Below are 25,661 nucleotides of genomic sequence, written 5' to 3' on the forward strand. Positions count from 1 at the left end.
AGATGAAGTTCAGTATAGTGAACTTCGGAACTTTTTTTTTTGTTCAAAATTGACCGCGCGGTATGCTTTTTACGTCACTGAGCGTGAGAGCAAAGTGTATTATATTTAAGGCTGGGAATGGACGTCGTGGAGGGAAGTGGGGGAGTTCCGGGCTCTTTGCGGATGGCGCCCGTCAACTCAAGCCGAAAGGGGGAACCCGAGTCCGGCGTGGCCACGCGGTTGCAGCCGCTTCTGATGGTGCTCATGGTGGCGATGTGTCTCGGCTCGGTGACAGGTAGGTAGTACACGCCCCCATTTTTTCTTTACTTTTTTGTGTTACACTAATGTAAATGCAACCAAAATCATACTGTAAATAAATAAATCAGTGATTAAATAAAAATGAGCACTATCGACCACTCGCCCTCTCAATTGATTTTTTTTTGTTTGTTTTTATTTGGTATTTATACCTCACTCCAAATAAGCAAATAAATAAATATACTGTTAGTTATGTTGTGATCATACGTTTTTTGATGCATATCTATATACATGTATAATTTGTGTGCATATCTGTGTGTATATATATATATATATATATATATATATATATATATATATATATATATTCTAGTCTTGGATGAGGGTTAAAATACCTTACAAACATAATTTTTCTCTGGCCATTGTGTATTTTCTCATATACTGTGCTGTATGTTGTTTACAATGGTGTAACCTACGGAGGTTAATCAGACCACTGATATTTTCATTTTCGTAGTTGAGTTGACCAAATGTCAATGTCAACACCACGGCAAACTGTGATCTCAATAATCATTGTTTTTATCAATACTGCTGTGATACTATCACTCAAAATTAAACATTGTTTTAAAAAAAAATCAGGTGTTCCTAATTTTGTGGGTAGTGGTAGGAGAATTCCTTAATCTATTTGAAATTGAGAAAAATAACCTTTTGAGAAGAAAAAAAAAAAAGACTAATACCATACTTGAATAGCTGAATGTATTGGTGCTTTTCTAACAATAGGTAACCTTCTCGTTATTATCCTGGTGGCAACCACCAAGACTCTCCAGCAGATGACTTCAGTGTTGATCATGAACCTGGCCATCAGTGACCTCCTGGTGGGCCTCGGTGTCATGCCCTTTGTTGTTTTGTCCATCATGAAGCCTGGATGGGCCGAACATTTCGTAAGAAATCTACCATTTGCAGCCTTGTAATCATCTCATCCACTAATTTTTTTTGTCCTTTCTCAGAACCTGTGTTTATTTGTGGGCTACACCTCCTCTGTGTACTGCACAGCGTCTGTTCTCACACTGGCTGCCATCGCTTTAGACCGCTACCACTCCATCGTGGACTGCCTTCGCTACAAGTCCCGCTGCACCTTGTGGAGGTCATGCTTGGTGGTGCTGTGGATCTGGTTGCAGGCCATGGCCACCAGTTGCCCACCTCTTCTCGGCTGGGGATCTGTGGCCTACCTGGCTCCCATGTACAACTGTGCATTGGACTGGGCCAACAGTCCTAGCTACACGGCCACCATGATCAGCCTCTCCTACCTCATGCCCGCTGTCATTATCCTCTTCTGCTACGCTAAAATTGTCAAAGTGGCCCGCAAGCACGCCAGGACCATTCACAGCTTGGAGGAGTCGGTTCAACACAGCACGGACCCAAACTCCATGTTCCCTTGCTCTTTATACGACAGCTCCATACTGATCTATCATCTAAGTGGACACTTTGTGTCTGAGGTTGTGTCTGCTCATCCAACTTCATCCAAGAGGGTCTTCTCCATGTGGTCTTTCTCCCAGGTCCAGCAGGATTCTCAGCAACACCATCACGGAGTCACTCATCTCTTTTTGGTCATCTTTATCTTTTTCTTGTGCTGGACTCCCTACATTGGAGTTGCTGTCTTTCAGGTTACAGAAAGGGCAATCTCTGGTCAGACCACCCTGGTGCCCACCTCCGCTGTGATCATCTCCTACTTCCTGGTGTTGCTCAATTCCAACTTTAACCCTCTGCTTTACGCTCTGCTCAGCAAGCGGTTCCAGGGAGCTCTGATGGGGCTGACGCAGAAGCTGAGAGCTGGAATGGGGAGCGTTGTCAACTGGGGAGGGGAGGTGGACCGTTGCAGCCTCCCCACCCGCCATCCCGGGGTCACCCCCAGCTTGGAGGAATCCCGTGTGTGCTCTCCAGTTTTCCCCATCAGCAATGACTCCAAGCATCATTTAAGTGAAAATATATGCAAAGCGTGTCTCCCTGAAGCGGCAACACCATCCTGCTCCACTTGGCAAGATCCCTATTGTGCCAGGAGTGTGGACTGTCTACAGGTACCCTTTAAGCCGCAAGAGGGCGGCAGACTACCATTTTCTGCTTTGACGACGGACCCAAGGGCCACTTTTGTCTATGGCCAGATTACAGTGGAAGTAGAGCATGTCTCAACAGAAAACCTACTAATCACATAAACACCATTGACGAAAGTTTTGAGACAGACCTTGTTGTCAATTACTTAATCTGTCAGGGGTTGAACTAGGCAAATGATTTAAGCAAGACATTTTGAACAATTCCTTGCTTCCGACGTGGTAGGAGCAGTTTTGTATCGATTCAGAACAAATGTGTTGCTCCCAGGTCTAACATTCATAACCTCAGGATGAACATACTAAAATTCCGACAGACACGCTCCTAAATCTTGTACAAAGTCTTTTGAAAGGAGTGTGAAAGCTTTAGTAGCTTCATATGTTCTTCCATTTCTGTCTTGTTGCTCATAAAGTATAAATAACATTCACGTCTGATGGTCTCTACAACATCAAACTCCACTTATATTTTGTAGTAGAAATACTTGATTGAAATAGCTCACTGAAGTGCTTAATCCAAATACATTTTATAAAGTTTCACATTAGCAAGAAGAAACCAAACCTAGACAACGGATGTACTGAAAAGTAATCTTTTATGAAGTATATGTGAATATACATGAAGACCCTGCCCCCACCACCAGAAGATCAAATAAACCCATCATTTAATAATGACAGCTCCCCTTTCCCTTTCTGAAATGTGATAATCATACAGTATGTTGCATCTCAGCGTATAAAATCCTCATTCCTTACAAAGGTTTACATTTATGTCTAGCAATAATTCCAAAGGAATACAATATTTTTTTTTATTGTCATTGAGAATGACAATGGGAAATAGTGCTCATGTATGTTGCTGTGAAAACAAAGAAGGCAGTGAAGTGGTCTTGATAACTGTGACGTCATCGTCGGCTTGCCCTGCTTTCTGTCTCAACAGCAGCCAGGTGTAAAAAAATATGAAAAATGTGCCATGTGGAGTCAAAAATCAAATACTAAAAAACAAATGCACATGAGTACTTGTCTGCAGAAGTTTGTGGTAGCACTGTAAAAAGCATATTACACAGAGTGATGTTCATACATTCACAACAAGGCAGTTTCCAACTCTTCATTTGAGGCTGGGGTGTACCTCCACTGGTAACTTGTCTCAAATGTCTTAAATACAGTAAACAACAACAAAACGATACAGAAGTTCATGTTCCTCCAAGCTACACTCACCAACAACAAGATGAGGTACACACCATTGAATTCGCTCTCCACTTACTGGAATCCTAAAATTGTCGCTTCCCCTCTAACAGATGCATCCGCTAGAATAAAGAAACACTGTATCTTAATGAGAATCCTCTTAGAAAAGTAATGCAACTATGTTGCCTTTAACTTGACTACGCATTACTGATACGATTGCGAAATGGTAGACGCCTTTACTACAACACACACAACCTGCAGGGCAGGCATGACATATGTGAAACTGAAGTTGAAATGAAGTACAGCTAAACTATTTCTACATTGGGCCGAATTAATTTGAAAAAGTGATTAAAATGTAATGCAATATATAAGGTTATTATGGGTTATATTGTTTTTTTATGTACTACATGTAAAATTATTGTAGCTACTATGGTTATAGGTATTATTTGTTCATAGTAATTGAAATTTGTAATGTATACTAGTATTTAAAATTACAATGCATTGTAGATGTGCGGTACTCTGCAGTAAAAATATTAATAATAATAACTAATGAAGTGTCCTGGGAGAGGGATAGTAGAAAACCTATCCATCCACTGCATATAAAAATTACATAACGTAAATTTGCTCCAAATGACTTTGTTATGCGTGAGTTAAATGACGTGAATCCAAAGGTGGGCTCAGTGTAGTTTCGTTCACAGTGAATATCTAATTTCTTTCAGCCAAAGGTTGCAGTACTTAAACTTTCACCTTTAAAAAGTTGGCTGAACTGAAAGCAATCTCACTTCATGACAGTCGTAGCTAATCATGCATTGCACATTTTTCTTTTCAGAGCTCTTGACTTAACTGCCAGCCAGTTTGGCAGGTGTCACCACTTCCACTTTGGGAGTGGTTGCAGCTCACAGCAGCCCCCGGAGAGCACATGAACACAGGGGGCCAATCAGAGTGGTCCAAAAAAAAAGGCTTTAGATGGAAAGAGGTGTAGTAAAATCATGTCGAGCTCACACTGAGCGTCACGTCCACACGGGCTTGTTCACAGTACATGAGCGAATCAGGTCGGCAGGTGTGAATGAATTACAAGCTGCTATATACAGTGCAAAGGAGGAAGGAATCGGTCATGACACCTGAGGGACGCCGCATGTGGCCTCCCATTAATTTGCAGGCATTCAGCATTTGTAGGCATTCGTCTTTGGATTGTTAAGCTTGTATTTCGTCTTACAGCAAATCAAGTGCACAATATTGACCTTCTTCTTTAATAAAGCTTCCCAGACAAAGGATGTGGTGAGCCAATGTAAAATTGATGACAGGTACTATTGTCACTTTATCTGTAATACCTGATTACAGCTTGAGTAAGACCGATGCATCTGATTTGAGCCATCCATCAACTCGATGATGGCAGAAAATCTCTTCCCGATCCATATGTTACAGACAAACTTCACATCCAAGGAGGCCGCTTCAACGGAGACCATTGAAGGACATGGTAACCTCTCAGCGTGCAAATGTGGACATGGAGGTCCTGGCCCGACCCCTCCAGTTGAGCCCTGTTGAGGCCCCCGCCTCCGCGACACCCTCAGATGGTTCGTCGCGTTTGCGCAGCTTGGTGCTGAGCCGGATGATGCACTGGTCCCAGTCCTCTGGAAGGAGCAGCATTAGGAAGCCCAGACAAATGATGGAGACGGCGATGAGGCGCACTGTGTTGAAATTGATCTCACATGTGTAGAAGTCCACCACTGGGAAGGTAAGAACAAGTAAAGGAAGATAAGGACAGTAATGAGGAATTTGGAAACATTTATGTTAACTTGAAAACCCCAAAGTGGTGTCAAAATGTTATACTAATCTAACTGTGGCCCTAGATCTACTTCAAACAGTTTGGACTGGGGTTTATAGCCATTATTTCAAAAAACGGAAAGACTACACAGAAGTTGACTGATAAAGCGTTCAGAACGTTTTATTATTTTTGATCTGGATGATTTTCAAGCAGCACATTAACTGACATACGCGAAATAAAAATGATCATCCATTAGAATGATTACATTACATCGAAAGAGCTCTGTGCATCTTCAAGCCAAAAATCTTTCATGGAATCCTTTCACTGTAACTATTAAATGCTAACATTTTTGTCCTAAACAAAGACACTTACTGGCATTGACAGGAACACTTAAGACGATGCCAAGGGAGATAAAATTCGGGTATGTTATGGCAATGCCGAAGTTGACCAGGATGTTGAAAGCTGTGTCAAGAAGCAGAATGAGAGAAACAGCACTTATGGCAACGGACAATCATAGATAACATCGCCAGTGATTTTATTTACCAAAAAGCAAGGCTGCCACCCCACAGAGGTACCCCCAGGGGATGTCACCTGGCGATTCAATGTACTCCACGCGGGTAAAATAGAGGACGATGGGCACAATGCTGATAAAAACAAAGTTGGCACCTCCCACAATAGTTAGAAAGAGTGCAGCCTCCCCAAATTTGGCACTGCCGAGGACCATCTTGAAGAGAACCTGGCAGGAAGGAGAGTTGCTCATGAATGCACAAAATGTGACTTCCTGTGGAGCAGCATTGACGATGACCTTCATTGAATGGAGTTCATGAGGTACACCTCCATTTTACACTCTTCAAGAATTTATCTATTGCAAAACCAATAAAAGCTTGTTCCATTTGATTGTCCCATTCTATAATGTAGATTGGTCCAAAAATGTAATACTTGTATTCATTTTGTGTAAAATATCCCTTTTTAATAAGGGTTGCTTGCCCTTATTAGTGTACATTTTGTGGAAAAATATCTTTATTAACGGGTTAGATCCTTTTGGGGGCAGGGAATAATTTGGCAGAAATGTCAATTAAACATAGAATAAATGAGCAATATTTCTCTCCAAATTTTTTTCAAATAGTTTTTTTGCACCTATATAGCAGGTTTTAGCATTATTTTATAACCATACAATTCTTTTAACTCATGTAAGCATTTTTTTAACCTTATTAAACTTCCTATAAGGGCCAAAATATACAAAATACCTCTTTATGATATTATGGAGTGCATTTCTAAATCACTGGAAACTACTATCACAGTAACAAACATTCATTGCTATTTAATACTTTCTGTAAATCTTTATTTTGACAACTGATGGAGCTCTAATATTGAGTTTTCTGGTGTACCTAATGAAATGGCCACCAAATGTGAATAGCAAATGATGAATTAATAATGGATAATTTAGCATAAAGTATAAGTCAAGCTATTTCTGAACTAAATATCAATTCAACTATGACCAAAAAAAAAAATCCTACCTTGTATAGTGCAGACATGGATGCTGAAGTAACGACTAGAGTGATGCCAATAACCGAGTGACTGTGGAAGCCGTCAGCGTAGGTCATCATGACGATGCCTGCTATGGCCAAGATGGCCGCCACTATCTGTAGACAGATAATGAGTATTAACAACATGACATTCACAGCGTGGTGACTTTTTTGACCCGTGCTGCAGATGGGCCTTCACTTTGTTGCAGTCTAATTGATGCATGAGCTTCATTTCAAACTCAGCAAATGAATCTTGTTCGGCGTTTTGGTACTTGATTGTCTCGCATTGATTTCCATTGCAAGCCGTCCTGCCAGAGTAGGAAGCAAACCTTCTTCAAACATTGAAAGCAGGCATTGCTCCAGTTTAGTGGATAACTTCTGCATTAAGGAGGTGTCAGGAAGAGAGATGGCTAGCTGTGTGTTTGGACTGGGCCAAAGCCCTCTGAACATCCCTCGTGGGCATAGCACCTTTGACAAAATGGTTCGCTCAGCGCTGCAGGTGACCTGTCAGTCAAGATGGAGGGCTGCTGCTAAAAGCAAGGTCAAAAACCTCATACTTTCATGCAGTGCTTTATTTTGTTTGTCAGCATATTGTGGGCGATCACAGGGGATAGGGTCAGGACCCTGTACAATACCCTCCACACCAAGGAGGAGTAATTTATATTTATCACTGGATTTATTACTATAAAGTAAGTTTCTTTCGGCTTGTCCCTTTCGGGGTCGCCACTTATCCTCACAAGGGTCACGGGAGTGCTGGAGCCCATTCCAGCCAACTTTGGGCAAAAGGCGAGACTACACCCTGAACTGGTCGCCAGGCAACTTTTATATTGAAACAATTTAATCAAAACAAATTAATAATGGTTATTACTGCATCATCGTGTTTTTGTGTTGGCCTACCCCCAAAAAAAAGTTATAATAACCAAAATATATATAATTTGGGGTCTCTACTCCCCAAGAGGGGTTGTGTCAGGATGGAAGGGTTTCCTACGGGCACTCCGGTTTCCTCCCACATTAGAAATAAATGCAACATTAACTGGACACTCTCAATTGCCCATAGGTGTGATTGTGGGTGCGGCTGTTTGTCTTCATGTGCTCTGCGATTGGCAAGCAAGCAGTTCAGGGTGTTCCCTGGCTCCTGTCCGTGTACAGCTGGGATAGGCTCCAGCACTCCCGCGACCCTTATGAGGATAAGCACCTCAGAAAATGGATAATACGTTTCTTTATCAAAATGATTATAAATGTTGTTGTTTTATTATTTATGGTATAAATGCTATCAATAAATATTCAATACTTTATTTAATATTATTTTAACTATACATGTGGATTGATTGATTTCTTTTATAGTATGGGAAATAAAATAAATGTGCTCGATAACAACCATAGTGGGCTAGTCAGACATGCGACACTGGCCATGTATAGTGCCATATTTTTATATAAATACTGAGAGCAATACATAAGAACAATTGAACTAAAGTTGGTCTTAACTGTGAATCTCAAATGTTCAAATTAATGATGGATTGTAAGTTATATAACAACTGATGTGCAATTTTCAATCCTTACATATACAGTAATAACATATCTTATATGTGCTGATATTGTTTGAAGAATTACATTATTTTATTTATTGCCGGCGGCATGGTGAGGAAGCTGGAAAGCGTTGGCCTTACAGTTGTGAGGACCCAAGTTCGATCCCGGCCCTCGCTGTGTGGAGGTTGCATGTTCTCCCCGTGCCTGGGTGGATTTTCTCTTTGCACCCCGGTTTCCTCCAACATCCCAAAAACATGCAACATTAATTGGAGACTCCCCTATGTGTGATTGTGACTGCGGCTGTTTGTCTCCATGTGCCCTGCGAGTGGCTGGCAACCAATTCAGGGTGTACCCTGCCTCCTCCCCGTTGACAGCTGCGATAGACTCCACCACTCCCCGTGACACTTGTGAGGATAAGCGGATGGATAAATGGATGGATGGATGGATGGATGGATGAATGGATATTTATTGCTGTTCACATATTGTGACATAGGTAATGTGGATAATTTTCCTCCATAGTCAGAAAAAAATACCGTCTTCAGTAAAGTGGTAATGTGATATTAATAATTAATATATACAGAATTTACCATGTATCATTCTATCCAAGGGATGTAGTCCAAGCCATCGGAATTCAAAAAACAACGCGAGTGAGCCGCTTATGCTGACAAGATCACAGAGGGATGATGTAGCGTCTCTCTGCTCGCACACGTTTGCTTGTGCGCCCTCATGACAAACTGGACCAGTGTCGCCTGCATTGCTGCAGACATCTGAACTCTGCAACGTGTACCGCCAAAGATACACAGGAAGACGGAGGGGCAGTGGGTGGGAGAAGGAGAAGTAGGATTCTATCTGGCATCCCTTCTTATGGAGGCCTTTCATTGCACATAAAGGGAAGAAGGAGAGACATTTGAGTGGGTGTGAGAAAAGAACAGGGGGGAAAAAGGAGGAGGGGGCCCGTCCTGGAGAGAACGTGTGCAGGAAGGAAATGCATTCGTTCGCTAAGCTAAATCCTTCCATTGCTCCCTCCGTAGCTCGTGCACAAACGCGCAGACACAGACGGTCGCACACGATGACACCTTACAATTACACTGCAACATTTCCCTGCTGTGTATGTCAAGGTGCTGACTCGAGTGTTTTGAATCCATTAAGAGAGTGACACTGAATACAGACAAGCCTGCATAAAACTAAGACAAAAATGTTAATGTGTTCATTTCGGCACGCAGCAGCCCATGGTGTGACAACAACGCGGCAGTAGATATTTGATTCTTTTTTTTTTTTTTTTCAAATATTGTACAGTAAGACAATACTATGTAGAGGAGATATAGCATTCCATATTTTTTTAGATTCACCTCTGGGTGCCGAAAGTCACCAGCCTATTGCAGTAGTTCTCTTTTATTCCTTTGTTTTGTCCTACTTGAATTGAAATGCTAAACCTACAACCACGAGGAAGTGCTACAGTTTTGCTTCCAATGCGGAGCCCACTGGCCTCCCCTTGGTGAATAATGCATCCCACCCCGCAGGAGATTTGGATAGGCCCGAAAGTCAAGCAAAGTGAGAGAGGACGAAATGGGACAGACAGGAAATTTGAATCGTTCCTTCCATCAATCGTTATGGGGAATGGAACTTTAATTATCCATCCATCCATTTTCTTTCACCGATTATCCCCACGAGGGTCATGGGGAGTGCTGGAGCCTATCCCAACTGTCAACGGGCAGGAGGTGGGGTACACCCTGAACTGGTCGCCAGCCAATCGCAGGACACATGGAGACAAACAGCCGCACTCACAATCACACTTAGGGGCAATTTAGAGGGTCCAATGAATGTTGTATGTTTTTGGAATGTGGGAGGAAGCTGGAGTGCCCAGAGGAAACCCACGCAGGCACGGGGAGAACATGCAAACTCCACACAGGCAGGTCCAGGATTGAACCTGGGACCTCAGAACTGTGAGGCAAACGCTTTACCAGCTGATCCGCTGTCCCAACTTTAATCATGTGATTATTAATTAATGAAATTGATTTATGTAAAGACACTGTTCATGTTAATGATTTATCACCATACTTATCAAAAATTAATTAGCAAGGTAGGAAACTGTTCAATAGCAATCCGCAATGCTTCATTCCTAAGAATCACAAGAAGGGATATTGAATTTCAATTTGCTTTCCGCTACAGCTTGTTCAATTTTCCAAACAGGATTCTGGATTGGAGTTTTCTGATGATCGGATGACCAACATTGGAATAAAATACTTTTTTCCCCCTTGACTCAAAATTTGCACCAAAAATGATCTGTGAACTCACTCGGACACCCATGAAGCGGTCTCGCAGGACAATCCAGGAGAGCAGGAAGACGAAGGCCTTGTTGCAACAGAAGAGCGCCGACACGTCTGTTGTGTTGATCTTCCTGAGGGCCTGCAGGTACAAGTAGTTGGTGAGGATCCACAGCAGTCCGAAGGGGGCCACCTTCGTAAAGAACACCTTGGGCGTCAGCCCGTCGTCCCCAAAAAAGCGACAACAATCCCTATGCAGACACAAGACAGTGTGAGGGAATTGAATTTCATATTAGCAAACAATGAAGCGATTCCAAAAATATGGTAGAGATTAGTTGTTGGTATTATCTTATACTGGATATTGTTTCTAGAGGGAAAATTGACAAGCATTGCTTTGAAAATAATACAACAACAAATTATCCACATTTAAAAGACCATGACAGAGTACCAAGAGAGGAACTGTCGTACTCCATGTGCAAGTCTGGTGTGGCGGAGAAATATATTAGAATAATACAGGACATGTACTATGGACCTGTTTGCGGTAGTAATGGATAGGCTGACCGATGAGAGCAGACTTAAATGGTTTGGACATGTTCAGAGACGAGAGAGTGGGTATATTGGTAGAAGGGTGCTGAGGATGGAGCTGCCAGGCAAAAGAACGAGAGGAAGACCAAAGACAAGGTTGATGGATGTTGTGAGGGAGGACATGAAGACTGTGGGTGCTCGAGAGGAGGATGCATGAGGTAGGCTTAGATGGAAAAAGATGACACGCTGTGGCGACCCCTAATCTTGACAAGCCGAAAGGAAAATAACAAGATTCTAAAAGACCATCCTCAGTTGTTTTTCCACTTTCTTAACGAAAATGGAGCTGTTTTTCCCGCGACTCAGAACTATAGTCAGTTTTTAGTATTTAATGCATTCTACCGCAGCCCAGCGGAGGACGATAATTGGTGAGCTGTGGAAATTGCTGACAATCATTTCTGACTGAGCAGAGGGAGGCCTTTGAGGTTTCCTGACTCTAATTGTTGAAAAACACATTTGGGTAAAGCTCCTGTGAAGGTGTGGCTGCGTACAGCCAATAAAGCAAGCATGTCCTTGAAGGAAGGACACATGATTTTTAAGATAAATTGTTTGGGGGCAAATGGGTAACATGTGCGAGTACATTCACGTTTGTTTTGTCTGATGGTAGAAGGAAGGAAGGAAGGAAGGAAGGAAGGAAGGAAGGAAGGAAGGAAGGAAGGAAGGAAGGAAGGAATAAGTAGAGGTGTGAAGTGAAACTTCCTTTCATAGAGGCAGTTGTCAATCAAAGACATCACGACTGCCAAATGTTGCTGGCACCTTGGGATCTTTTTGAGCAAGACTGCTTCATTTCTCTATAAGTCAATGACAAATCCTGACTGATAAGCTCTGTACTTTACATGCTTTGAGAGAACACTTGCTCTATTCATGCTGCAGGGAATGAGGTATTCTGGATTTTTTTCTTTGTAGTTTTTCCGCATTACCAAACGAAATGTGACTTCCACTCCGCATGGGGAGAGTCTGTCACATCACACGAGGACACAAAACAGGTCATTGAGATTATGCATGTGTGGCGTAGGTCTCGTCATGATGCATTTGTGCCAGCATCAAGGATTTTGTGCACCTAAAGGCAACATTTTCTTTTATCTACCAGTTCTAAATCTTCTTTTCTCCACTGACTGTTTTCAGCTCTGTTGTCTGCCACTAGTTTAGTCGCAAGTCTGTTTTGTCTTTTGTTTTTTTGGTGTCGTATAGGTTGAACCAGTGAGGCTTGCATGCCCATACCCTGGCTGACCATCTGAGCTCTTACAGAGTTCACTGCGTAACGGATGGCAGCAGGCTTATGGCTCTCACCACTGGCCCAAAACACAAAAGAAAATTTGATGGATGGATCGATTTTTTTTTACTATATTATTGTGTGTAATTCTCATGCATTTTCAGTACTGTAAATCACAGAATCAGGGACATACACGGGGAATATTAGGACATGTTTACACAACAAGAATAAGTTTTACGTAGACATGCCATTGAAATGACCTTTTATCCATATCGTCCTGTAAGAATTGCAACTTCTTCCTCTTTCCTTGTCGGCTTCCCTCTATTCAGGGTTTCCCACAGCAAATAATCCTTACCCATGTCTACCTGTCAACTGCACCTTCTGCTTTTAACTCCGCAAGTCCTCCCTCACCACATCCAGTAATCTCCTCATCGGCTTCCTCTTTGCGTCGATTTCCAACATAGTTCTACCCGTCCATCCACTCTACCTCCTCTGCACGTCCAAATCCCATCAATCTGACCTCTCGAGCCAGTCTGTGCTGTCCCTCTGATCAGCTTGTCCTTGATCCTGTCAGCCCCAAGAGGCATTTTCAACTCTGCCACCTCCAGCTCTGTCTCCTGTCTTTTGGTCAGCAAATAAAACAACAACAACGGTCTCAATGGTATTTTATAATCATTTCCTTCCCCTTTAGCTGTCACCGATCACTCCTGACAATTTCCTCCTCACATTCCATCTCTTTTCCTTGCCTCTCTTCCACACTTTCTAATACACTGAACAGTTAATACCAATTACTTCAACTCCTGAACCTTGGCAACCTCTTCTTCTTCTAACATTACCATTGCACTCCTTTTCATTCACACCCAAACTCTACATCATGGGTCGGCAACTCAAAATGTTGAAGGGGCTGTATTGGACTAAAAAACACAAAACTGTTTGGAGCTGCAAAAAATATATATACAAGCCTTATGTAAGCCTTACAATGAAGGGAGCACATGTTGTGTCTATATTATCCTACCATCCAAATGACATAATAAGCATTCGTGATTAAATGTTTATTTCTCCTGCAGCGCATGCTGGAGAGAATGAAACACCGTGTGACTACTCTGTTGCATGACGGTGTTTTAAGTTGAACTTCCCTTATTGATGTTATGTTTCATTGCATTGATGAAATTATAGAAATATAATAAAGAAAACAGATCTTTTTATATTCATTTGGGGAATACAAAAAACCCCCAAAATGGAACAGGCCTCCTTCCTTTAATTTCAGACCTCCCCGTGGAAATAAAATGCAGGGCTCTTCTCTTTTCCCCCATATCTGGGCAACAGACAAAGTGTAAAAAAATACAACCTGGAATTATACAAGTAATAGAGTAGCCTTTTGAAAAGGAAAGTACTATGAAAATAAGAGTTTCATTTCATACATCCATCCATTTTCCGAGCAGCTTATCCTCACGAGGGTCACGCAGAGTGCTGGAGCCTATCCCAGCTGTCATCGGGCAGGAGGCGGGGTACACCATGCACTGGTTGCCAACCAATCGCAGGGGACATGGAGACAGAAAATAGTCACACTCACAATCACAGCTCGGGGCAATTTAGTCTTCAATTAACACTCTCAAAGACATATGGCACTCAATTTTGTTGATGATACTCCTGGAAAATAATCTGAGAACATTTCAATTGCGGTATTGGGATTGAATGTAGTTAATGTTTGAGAATATCAGCTCACACAGGTTTGTCGACCCAAAGATTGATAATAGTCCAAATGGATATTCCTTCATATTCCTATAACTGTCAAGAAGAAGTTTCCCGCGTGTTCCGAGGCTTTCAATTTTGCTCAATTTGTGGCTTTGGACAAGCTGGGCTTTCTGGCGAGTGACATTTTCACTCCCAACTGGGTACTTGGCTGCAAATGTAGCATGGCTTCCTTGCAAATGTCTTTTCATGTGACTCTTATGTGATTTGACAACTTATCAAAAACAAAGACATAGGCAAACGTTCCACGTTGGCAATGAAAGCAAATGATTCAGTCCAAGAACTGTTGAATGCTCTGTTCTCAGCTTTCATTCTCTTTTTCCCTTTGCAATCCATGGCCCACCACACACCCGGCGGTTTGTTTGCAACAGCCACCCGCCATGTCGAGCTCAAAGAAGCACGCGTCACACAGGCTATGATGCAAATCTTCATTGACAGAAATGGTAAAATTGGATTTTTATTCCACACATTTTTGCAGCATTGGAAAATGTTGGGAATGTTTGTGTCATGTTCCTTCTCCTACAGGAACCATATTAAAACCCAAAATATTTTTTTATCCCCCATTTTCATACATAAAAAAAGCACTACGGCGGCACTAAAGCGACCCCTGCTTTACATGTTAGTGCGACTGACCTTCATTCTTTATCACTCCAGTCCAACAATGACAACAAATACTGGAATAAGGCCAATATTTTTGTAAAACAAAAGAGAAACACAACATTAATGAACAAACGCTGCATGTCTCGCAAACTCCAGTCTGAAAGGCTCAAGGTTGGAAGTTTCAAAGCCGCATCCTAACGCGATTCTTCTTTCTATAAGACCTCCTGCAACACCCCAACATAGTGTGAGCATCATGGGTGACAAAGTAGTAACAAAACAAGAATTCAGTATGTGAAAAGATGGTAAAAATAAAACAAAAGTTAGGTTGGGTGAGGAATTTGTCTCATGCGAGGCAGGAGAACCACAGATGAGATGCTGAGCGAAAAAGGGAGCTGAAGGTCAAATATATTGGTTGTGCTGTCTCAGCAATGAAGATATTTGCTCCAAAGATTCTGACAGCTTGAGGTAAGTCCAACATTGAATTTCAAACAAGGAAGTATTTCAATGGGGCAATACAGTAAAAGAAAAAAAAGTGTTCATGAAAACCGTCACTGTCAGTTGGACAAGGAACATGGACTCTTCTTCTTTTTGAACATGACTTTTCACCGATGCACAAAGATGGGCCCATAAAGGCATGCTTGGATGAGTTTGGTGCGCAAGAACTTCAGAACTACTTCAACCCCTAACTATACAGAACTGTAGTCTGTATGAATGGATAAAAAGGACCACAGACACATCGCAATCACTTATCGTCTGCCATGTTGACTGGCTTAAGTTGTCTGACTCACACCACTACGCAAGCTAGTGAATCGCACACCGTTCGTAAACCTCAAATTAATGTATGTTGTTACTGTCGAGTACACGCTGTCATTTTTTTTACTACCTCATCCGCTTTTGGGTGTCCCTTTTTGTGCTACACTGATGCAATTAAATTTGAGCCAAGAGTTTTTTTTTTTTTAATGTATGGTGAAAGCTTTTATTTAGTGGACTTCCTTCACTTCAACACCCTCTCATCAACCCTCAACACCACTTATCCAAGTTAGGTCTGCAGGGAGATGGAGCCTCTCCGAGCTGACTTCAGGCGAAAGGCAGAGTGCAGCCTGAACTGGTTCCCAGTCACTCGCAAGGGATATTTCGACGCAGACAGCCATTCACACTCATTATTTCACACGGTCACTTAGCGGGAACTGAAACCATGTTGCCCGCGCCAAAGTCAGATGGGTGTACCACCACACCGTCAATGAGTCATTTCAACATGGCGATTCCGTTATGTCATGTTGTGTTTTGTGCGCTCACCCACCTTAATCTCTGTCTGGCCGTTTGCCGTTGCGGACTCTTGGACAGGTGGCCGATGTAGTAGAGCGGGAAGAAGAGACAGTTCCAGGTGGTGGCGAACCAGGTGAGGATGAAAGGGGCGTCAAAGTGCTTAAAGGTCAGCTTGGCCAGCTGGGTGGAGCCTGCCCACGACGAGCAGACGCACATCACCATGGCGACTCCCCACAGGGCCTTCCGCACTTGCAACGCCGTTATCCGGATGCAGCATTGCAGTTTCCGCCTGGTGGAGTTGGACTCAGGACCCGCCGCGCCCGCCGCCGACTGAACATCTGCACCGCTGTGTGCCACGTGCTCCCTGGGCCGCTCTTCCCCTGAAAATTTCATCGTGAGGTACTTAAGTTAACACTGCAAATGTGGTCTCTGGATTTTTTTTTTTCTTTGAAACTATAAAGAAACGTAATTTATATATCCTTTAAAAATACATAAATGTTTACATTATTATTAAGCAAGACGTACTTCTTTATAAGGGAACTCTTCCACTCCAAGAAATATTGGTTTTATTTAGTAAAACACTGTACAGAATACCTTAGCATGTTGCATAATTGACTAGGAACTCTCCACTTTAATACCCAGTAGCGGCTGTAATTCAGATCTTTTTCCAGGAGTGTGTAACTGCAGTTCAACATGTCCTGGCCCATTCTGGATAAAAATAGCTGCTGTCACACTTTAATTGGCCTTGGTAATCGATCAGACATGTGAGTTAAAACGGTACTGATCGACGATGACAGGCTGAAGCCAAGCAGAGGGCAGGAGAGGGCAACTTTGATATACTTAGTACAATCCTACTGTGACATGTGTGTGATTCTTTATTTTGGATCTGCTTAGCATCATCTCTTATCATGAAAGCCTGCGTAATTTTAGTTCAAATATCTCAAGTTCATGCTACTACATTTTGCTCTGTGTTCATGTTTTAATACCAAAGTTCACAAACATCTTGAAGTAATCACACCTTAAAGGCAATGCTCTTTTTTTTTTTTTCCCAGAAACACATTTATTTTGTTAATTACACACTTCAGTTATAAAATAATTCAAACTGTCTTAACTGTGGTTCCCATGAAGTGAGATACGGTAATTCGACAGATGTTCATAGAGGCTTTTATCATTGGTATCGTCTTTATTTTGTATCTGAAACAAAATGCTGTTGATTTTGAATGAAATGTCCTGCAAGCGACAAGGTTACTGCGGTAAAAAGCAAATCTGTCGAGCACCATTCTCCATTTTCAATCAACTCGGTGATCACTTTTGAAGATTTTTGTCCGTTGATAGAAGCACATTGTTTATTTTGAGACACTGAACCGAAAAGGAGTTTACAGATACTTGTACCTTTCAATTAAAGGGTATGTCAAAGGTTATCAGAACCAAGATGCCTGAGGAAGTAAGTCCCATGAGAGGAAGCAACATTTTATGATTCAAAGCATATCACACCATGTTTAAAACATGGGAGATCTAAGTTTGTGTCATCAAACATAAAATTTATATACACATTATGTATGTATGTGTGTTTGACAGTTCTGAAATAGGGTTCGGAAACTTTTTTTAAAAAATGTTTTTAAGCTACCAGCCACAATTAAATGTGTTATTCAGTCATAAAACAGTTACATCTAAAATCTTATAATATGCAGCTTTATAACATACAAAAGCAACACCAACTTTGTAGATAATAAATAATGAAGACAAAAATCTCCTGCAGCTCCTCTGGTGCAAGTTAAAAATGAAGACTTCCCCTGGTGGAGTTTCCAGAGGTAATGATGTTCCTTGTGCGCTGTAATCTGCACTCGACACGGCTGACTTGAATACAGATCACACTTTGAAAAAGCCTCGGTGAGATACTTTTGAACAAAAAAAAAAACACAAAACATAACAATTCCAAGATTAATTTAACCAGATCAGCGCGTTTACCATCTAGCAGGAGGGGAAAGCCGCAAAAGTAAATCAAATCTGCCTTGTTTCATCTGCGGCGTTTAACCTAAATGGAGATGTGTGTCATCACCTCATCTGCAAGATGTGCCGCGAATGAGAGACATCATTCATTGCGGCCACTGAAGCGCTTCATTCTTGGTGGTCGGCCCGCATGTGACCTTGCCAGGCGGTCTCATCACATCGCAGATTAACTCCCTATCGCCTTCCATGCTAATGCCGCCGGCTTCCCTGGCGTCGCCGCGCTGAATGAATGCGCCAAAGAGCGTCTCTCTCTGTTTATCCTTAGCAAAAAAAAAGAACCAAAGTGATGCAATGGAATGAAATTCTATTGTACTTTTTGGGTGGGAGACAATGCTGAACAATAATCCTCTGGGCCGCATTTGGCAGCAATGAAAGCTGATTCGAGGAGAATTAAGTTTCTCTATTCTGAGCTGCGAGAGCGCTTTCTGTCACTCTGAAGGTCATGTCTTGTTTATTCCGTCGACTTTTTTTTCTTCTATGCCAGGCCTTCACGCCGCATCCTGTGGACCTGTATACTGCACTTTAATCCTTCCAATCCAACGGAACACCCCCCCCCATTCCCTCACCCCCCAGTGGGGTAAACTTGTTTCATTGTTTTATAATATTATAATATATTTACTCATTATCATAACATAACTTTGTTTGTACATTCACTGATTAAAGCTGAAGTGTTTAACATGCCCAGATATCAATCTGTACTCGTGTGTCAGCCCAAAGATGCGATAACTCAATAATTTAAAGAGGACACACTTCCTTTACACTTAGCTTGACAGTGACTAATAACAACCTCTACGAGCAGGAGCCAACCATTAATGTGCAAGAGAGAGAGAGAGAGAGAGAGAGAGAGAGAGAGAAGAGAGAGAGAGAGAGAGAGAGAGAGAGAGTGAGAGAGAGAGAGAGAGAGAATGAGCTAATGACATTAGGAGCCATAACCAGCATGACAGAGTGTGTGTCTACTTCTTTAACAGCACTTCTTATCTTATCGCATTTGAATCAAAGGTTGTGGACAAGGTCATGTGAAATCCTGCAGTGATGGGAAAAGATTATTTATTCCAAAATGGTCGTTAATGTATTCATATATGTAGGCCTCTTCTGGGTATTGTTGAATGTGAAAATACTCCAATTTGGTGTCAAGATCATTTAATATGGAAATTTATCGTCTCCCTACCTTCACTGATCATTGTTCTACATCTAAACAAAAAAAAATTCATTTGTTTTATACTTTCATCTCTCATTAAACACAGGAAGGTCATTCACGAAATTGTACTAGTCACCTTTCTGACAGTTCTCTGATGTTCTCTCATGTTCTCCTGATCAAGTTCTAAAGGATCAGTCTCTCATACTGATAATAATTACAATAAACTATTCATTTTTTAATTATATTCAACACCAAATGAACTGTGCGCCAAGGTCAATGACATACATCTCTCTAGTGCTGGTCACATCTTTAATAGCTCTCAATTCTTTCATCTGGATATATTTACAGTATTTCAGCAAAAACATTCATTTTGAATTTATTTGGCACAAGATGACTCAAGGTACAAGGTCTATTTGGTATGTGTACCTTGTTATGTCTCTCGATGTCTCAAAGTCACAATGCTCATCTGATCTATACATTTTGCATAGATATTGGTTTCCTAGAGTGAGGAAATACCACTATTCATATTCCCAGTTGACCAGAGTTAAATAATAATAATACACTACTACCGACTTAGAAAGATAACCAATCCAAGATAAGTGAAATAAATTGTCTAATGTTGTCCAGTTCTGATAACTTTGGAATGTCATTCTCATCATGTATATGTGAAATTTGCTCATGTTTTAGAAAACTGCTGGCAATGCAAACTTGGAGATCAGCATATGATGTGAAATAATCATATCTTACATCCAAAAGTTTGATGATTGATATCCAAATTTTGAAAATACTTTACATCCATTGTGTTGTCCATGTCCATGTTGTGTATATTTTACTCTATTTGGCGGGCTGCATGTGTTCAGCACTTCAATAAATTGATGACAAATAAACTGTAAGTGATGCTGCTTTTACTATATTTATACACAATGTTTGAATCCCCATCAGGGATCTGCGCTAAGCCCCTTCCTGTTTGCAGTAGTAATGGATAAGCTGACAGATGAGGTTAGACTGGAATCCCCTTGGACTATGATGTTCTCAGATGATATTGTGATCTAAAGTGAATGCAGGGAGTGAACAGGTTGGATAGGATTAGAAATGAGCTCATTTGAAGGACAGCCAAAGTTGGATGTTTTGGAGACAAGGTTAGAGACAGCAGACTCAGATGGTTTGGACATGTTCAGAAGCGAGAGAGTAAGTATACTGTTAGAAGGGTGCTGAGCTGCCAAGCAAAAGAGCGATGGAAAGACCAAAGAAAAGGTTGATAGATGTTGTGAGGTAGGATATGAGGACAGTGGGCATTAGAGAGGAAGATGCACGAGATAGGCTTAGATGGAAAAAGAGGGCAGGCTGTGGCAACCCCTACTGGGACAAGCCGAAAGGAAAAGAAGTAGAATACACAATGTTTGAAGAGTTATTTTCCACAACTTTTAGTCCTTTTTGACTATTCTGAGAAAAATGACGATGCCACATTCCAAGAAAAAAAATTAATTGATTGAACGAGAGATATGATTCACCGTTGGTGTTTTTGAACCAGTTCCATCAAGCATAGTTTAATTGGGCGGCATGGTGGCTGCTGGAAATTGTTGGCCTCAAAGTTTTGTTCAATCCCAGCCCTCCCTGTGTGCAGGTTGCATGTTCTCCCCGTGCCTGCGTGGGTTTTCTCCGGGCACTGTGGTTTCCTCGTACATCCCAAAAACATGAAACATTAATTGGACACTCGAAATTGCCACCTCCCTTTATGAGGCAAACAGGGAGGTGGTGCTTAAAACAAAAAAAGATGAAATGAATTAGTCTGGGGTCACAAATAGTGGACGTTCAGTACAATACACTTTAAATACAAAATATTAACATAATTTGAAAACGTCATTGATAATTGAGTGAACAAGAGATCTGATTCACCGCATTCTTTGCCAGTTGGTATTTTTGCACCCGTTCAATCAGAAATTACCCAAGTATAGTTTAATTTGCACCATGGTGGCTCAGATGAAGAGCATTGGCCTCACAGCCCTGGGGACTCGGGTTCAATCCCAGCCCTCCCTGTGTGGAGTTTGCATGCTCTCCCCGTGTCTGCGTGGGTTTTCTCCGGGCACTCTGGTTTCCTCGCATATCCCAAAAACATGTAACATTAATTGAACACCAAATCACCCTTAGGTGTGATTGTGAGAGTGGCTGTTTGTCTCGATGTGCCCTGTGATTGGCTGGCAGCCAGTTCAGAGTGTACCCCGCCTCCTGCCCGTTGACAGATGGGGTAAGGTCTAGCATCCTTGTGAGGATAAGCAGGTAAGAAAATATATGGATGGAAGGGTGTTCATCTCATTTTGGAAAAGAGCTCTTCATTGAGGATGCTGGTCCAGTTCGTTAATTGTTTTCCTCCCGACACACTTTGACCTTCTTGGCTCAGCAGACATGTTTGTGTTTATTGTGCCCTCTAAAGTGAAACACAAGTTGTTAACATCCTTCTGGGAAATAGCAGGAAACAGGAGAGGAGCACTTGGTATCCTTTCGATGAGCCCCGAATCCACTTTGACAGCAGCACGGCTTCACCCCGTCACCCTGACGACACCGAAGCGTGAAGGCCAGTGACATTCAAAGGTTAAGGCGAGAGAAAAAGGAGTATATTTTTTTTAACATTTATCTGCAACTTGAACACTAACGAAATGTTCTGTCAGCATTTAATATCATATAGTGCATCATTAGATTTTGTAAAATTTCCCGCTATGATGAAGCAGTCTGATTAGCATGTCCTGTAGATTTATCTGCATTAACTAGCCTATTTCCAGCCCCCCCCCCCTTTTCCCCCATTTCACTTCACGCTCCCCTGCTTCTAATTCCCAGGCATCTCTCTGACCCACCCTACAGTGTCTGCAGTGCAGATCTCCCTTGCTGAATGCTGCAAGTCCAACAATGGTGCCAGCACAGCCCCAACTGACAGCCTCCACTTAGAATTCCTCTTTCTCACCGACACCTGTCTTTTTCTTTATTGGAACATTGTTACCTTCTACATTAAAAAAAATGAAGTGAAAATAATGGAAGTGTCAGCAGTTTTGGTGATCCACAATTATGTATGTGACACTGAGGTCAGGAAGAGGTTGGTCTGTTTATTTGGGGGGCTGGTGGGGTTCTTGGGTGATAAGAAGAGTGGGATGGAGCCTCAGTTTGACAATAGCAGTGGAACTTTTTTTTTTTTTTGGGGGGGGGGGCAAATCATTATGTGCACCTGTCCAATATGATAAGATTGAATGCAAGAGTTCTATCAAAAATTCTATTTTCCCTTAAATAAAAATCTACTCAAACCTTGGTAATGACACCTTTTTGTCGGCTATCAATTAGGACTGACCCCGCTGATACTTAGGTCAATAGCATCTTTGGAAGGTCATTTAGTGAGAAAAATGGTCACGTGTTAAATACTTAGTTCTGCCACTGTATATGATTAAAGGGTAACTTTATATATGCAAAGAAAGAAGTGTTTTAATGCATCCATTTTCCATTTTACTTGTAGGCCCAATACTTTTTATTCATGGTATATTGGATTTTTTTTTGCTTTTTATTCATGGTTCTTCTTCTTCTTCTTCTTTTCCTTTCGGCTTGTCCCATTAGGGGTCGCCACAGCGTGTCATCTTTTGCCATCTTAGCCTATCTCCTGCATCTTCCTCTCTAACCCCAACTGCCCTCATGTCTTCCCTCACCACATCCATAAACCTTCTCTTTGGTCTTCCTCTCGCTCTTTTGCCTGGGAGCTCCATCCTCAGCATCCTTCTACCAATATACTCACTCTCTCGCCTCTGAACATGTCCAAACCATCGAAGTCTGCTCTCTCGAATCTTGTCTCCAAAACATCCAGCTTTGGCTGTCCCTCGAATGAGCTCATTTCTAATCCTATCCACCTGGTCACTCCGAGCGAGAACCTCAACATCTTCATTTCTGCCACCTCCAGTTCAGATTCCTGTTGTTTCTTCAGTGCCACCGTCTCTAATCCGTACATCATGGCCGGCCTCACCACTGTTTTGTAAACTTTGCCCTTCATCCTAGCAGACACTCTTCTGTCACATAACACACCAGACACCTTTCGCCAGCTGTTCCAACCTGCTTGGACCCGTTTCTTCACTTCCTGACCACACTCTCCATTGCTCTGTATTGTTGACCCCAAGTATTTGAAGTCGTCCACCCTCGCTATCTCTTCTCCCTGTAGCCTCAGTCTTCCCCCTCCACTTTTCTCATTCACGCACATATATTCTGTTTTACTTCGGCTAATCTTCATTCCTCTCCTTTCCAGTGCATGTCTCCATCTTTCTAATTGTTCCTCTGCATGCTCCCTGCTTTCACTGCATATCACAATATCATCTGCGAACATCATGGTCCAAGGGGATTCCAGTCTAACCTCATCTGTCAGCCTATCCATTACCACCGCAAACAGGAAGGGGCTCAGAGCTGATCCCTGATGCAGTCCCACCTCCACCTTAAATTCCTCTGTCACACCTAAGGCACACCTCACCATTGTTCTGCTGCCATCATACATGTCCTGTACTATTTTAACATACTTCTCTGCCACACCAGACTTACGCATGCAGTACCACAGTTCCTCTCTTGGTACTCTGTCATAGGCTTTCTCTAGATCCACAAAGACGCAGTGTAGCTCCTTCTGACCTTCTCTGTACTTTTCCACGAGCATCCTCAAGGCAAATAATGCATCTGTGGTACTCTTTCTAGGCATGAAACCATACTGTTGCTCGCAGATACTTACTTCTGTCCTGAGTCTAGCCTCCACTACTCTTTCCCATAACTTCATTGTGTGGCTCATCAACTTTATTCCTCTATAGTTCCCACAGCTCTGAACATCCCCTTTGTTCTTAAAAATGGGAACTAGAACACTTTTCCTCCATTCTTCAGGCATCTTTTCGCCCGCTAGTATTCTGTTGAATAAGTTGGTCAAAAACTCCACAGCCATCTCTCCAAATTGCTTCCATACCTCTACCGGTATGTCATCAGGACCAACTGCCTTTCCAGTTTTCATCCTTTGTAGTGCCTTTCTGACTTCCCCCTTAGTAATCATTTCCACTTCCTGGTCCTTCACTCTTGCCTCTACAACTCTTCCTTCTCTCTCATTTTCTTCATTCATCAACTTCTCAAAGTATTCTTTCCATCTATTTAGCACACTACCCACCACCAGTCAACACATTTCCATCTCTATCCTTAATCACCCTGACCTTGCTGCACACCCTTCCCATCTCTATCCCTCTGTCTGGCCAACCTGTAGAGATCCTTTTCTCCTTCTTTCGTGTCCAACCTGGTGTACATGTCTTCATATGCCTCTGTTTAGCCTTTGCCACCTCTACCTTTGCCCTACGTCGCATCTCGATGTACTCCTTTCGCCTCTCCTCAGTCCTCAGTCCTCTCAGTATCCCACTTCTTCTTCGCTAATCTCTTTCCTTGTATGACTCCCTGTATTTTGGGGTTCCACCACCAAGTCTCCTTCTCCCCTTTCCTACCAGATGACAACACCAAGTACTCTCCTGCCTGTCTCTCTGATCACCTTGGCTGTCGTCGTCCAGTCTTCCGGGAGCTTCGGTTGTCCATCGAGAGCCTGTCTCACCTCTTTCCGGAAGGCTGCACAACATTCTTCCTTTTCAGCTTCTACCACATGGTTCTCTGCTCTACCTTTGTCTTCTTAATCTTCCTACCCACCACCAGAATCATCCTACATACTACCATCCTATGCTGTCGAGCTACACTCTCCCCTACCACTACTTTACAGTCAGTAACCTCCTTCAGATTACATCGTCTGCACAAAATATAATCTACCTGCGTGGTTCTACCTTCGCTCTTGTAGGTCACTGTATGTTCCTCCCTCTCTTCTGGAAATAAGTGTTCACTACAGCCATCTCCATCCTTTTTGCAAAGTCCACCACCATCTGCCCTTCAAAGTTCCTTTCCTGGATGCCGTACTTACCCATCACTTCTTCATCGCCCCTGTTTCCTTTACCAATATGTCCATTACAATCTGCACCAATCACAACTCTCTCTCGCTGTCTGGGATGCTCAGAACTACTTCATCTAGTTCCTTCCAGAATTTCTCTTTCAACTCTAGGTCACATCCTACCTGTGGTGCATAGCCGCTAACCACATTATACATAACACCCTCAATTTCAAATTTTAGTCTCATCACTCGATCTGATACTCTTTTCACCTCCAAGACATTCTTAGCCAGCTCTTCCTTTAAAATAACCCCTACTCCATTTCTCTTCCCATCTACTCCGTGGTAGAATAATTTAAAACCTGCTCCCCCACTTCAAGCCTTACTACCTTTCCACCTGCTCTCTTGGATGCACAGAATATCAACCTTTCTCCTAATCATCATGTCAACCAACTCCTGTGCTTTTCCTGTCATAGTCCCAACATTCAAAGTCCCTACACTCAGTTGTAGGCTCTGTGCATTCCTCTTTTTCTTCTGACGCTGGATCCGGTTTCCTCCTCTTCTTTGTCTTCGACCCACAGTAGCTGAATTTCCACCGACGCCC

General features: G+C 42.3%; 2 protein-coding genes and 1 long non-coding RNA gene across 5 annotated transcripts in view; 2 read left to right on the top strand and 1 right to left on the bottom strand.

The window, feature by feature from the left end:
* Nucleotides 1–65: 65 nt before the first annotated feature.
* LOC133510083 (beta-3 adrenergic receptor) lies at nt 66–2,441 on the top strand. The gene is made up of 3 exons (XM_061837762.1): nt 66–274; nt 1,012–1,172; nt 1,239–2,441. Exons 1-3 carry the CDS (start codon nt 118–120, stop codon nt 2,439–2,441), a joined length of 1,521 nt encoding a protein of 506 aa, XP_061693746.1. The 5' UTR covers nt 66–117.
* Nucleotides 2,442–2,924: 483 nt separating this feature from the next.
* slc35f3b (solute carrier family 35 member F3b) overlaps nt 2,925–25,661 on the bottom strand; it is a 56,155-nt gene continuing 33,418 nt past the window's right edge. For 2 of the 3 annotated variants that reach the window (XM_061837464.1, XM_061837466.1), the window contains 6 exons: nt 16,036–16,381; nt 10,620–10,839; nt 6,789–6,914; nt 5,815–6,007; nt 5,644–5,733; nt 2,925–5,233 (listed from right to left, as the gene is read on the bottom strand). In XM_061837464.1, the coding sequence (XP_061693448.1) occupies nt 4,992–5,233; nt 5,644–5,733; nt 5,815–6,007; nt 6,789–6,914; nt 10,620–10,839; nt 16,036–16,381 (1,217 nt within the window). In that variant the 3' untranslated portion in view covers nt 2,925–4,991. The remainder of the gene's footprint in view (nt 5,234–5,643; nt 5,734–5,814; nt 6,008–6,788; nt 6,915–10,619; nt 10,840–16,035; nt 16,382–25,661) is intronic. The other variant, XM_061837465.1, reaches the window with a different exon arrangement.
* LOC133509936 (uncharacterized) lies at nt 15,998–22,311 on the top strand. The gene is made up of 4 exons (XR_009797478.1): nt 15,998–16,134; nt 16,239–16,400; nt 21,617–21,738; nt 21,982–22,311. It is a non-coding gene; the product is annotated as an uncharacterized LOC133509936 (long non-coding RNA).

The sequence above is a fragment of the Syngnathoides biaculeatus genome, chromosome 12, assembly GCF_019802595.1.
Source record: "Syngnathoides biaculeatus isolate LvHL_M chromosome 12, ASM1980259v1, whole genome shotgun sequence".
Taxonomy (NCBI): Eukaryota; Metazoa; Chordata; class Actinopteri; order Syngnathiformes; family Syngnathidae; genus Syngnathoides; species Syngnathoides biaculeatus.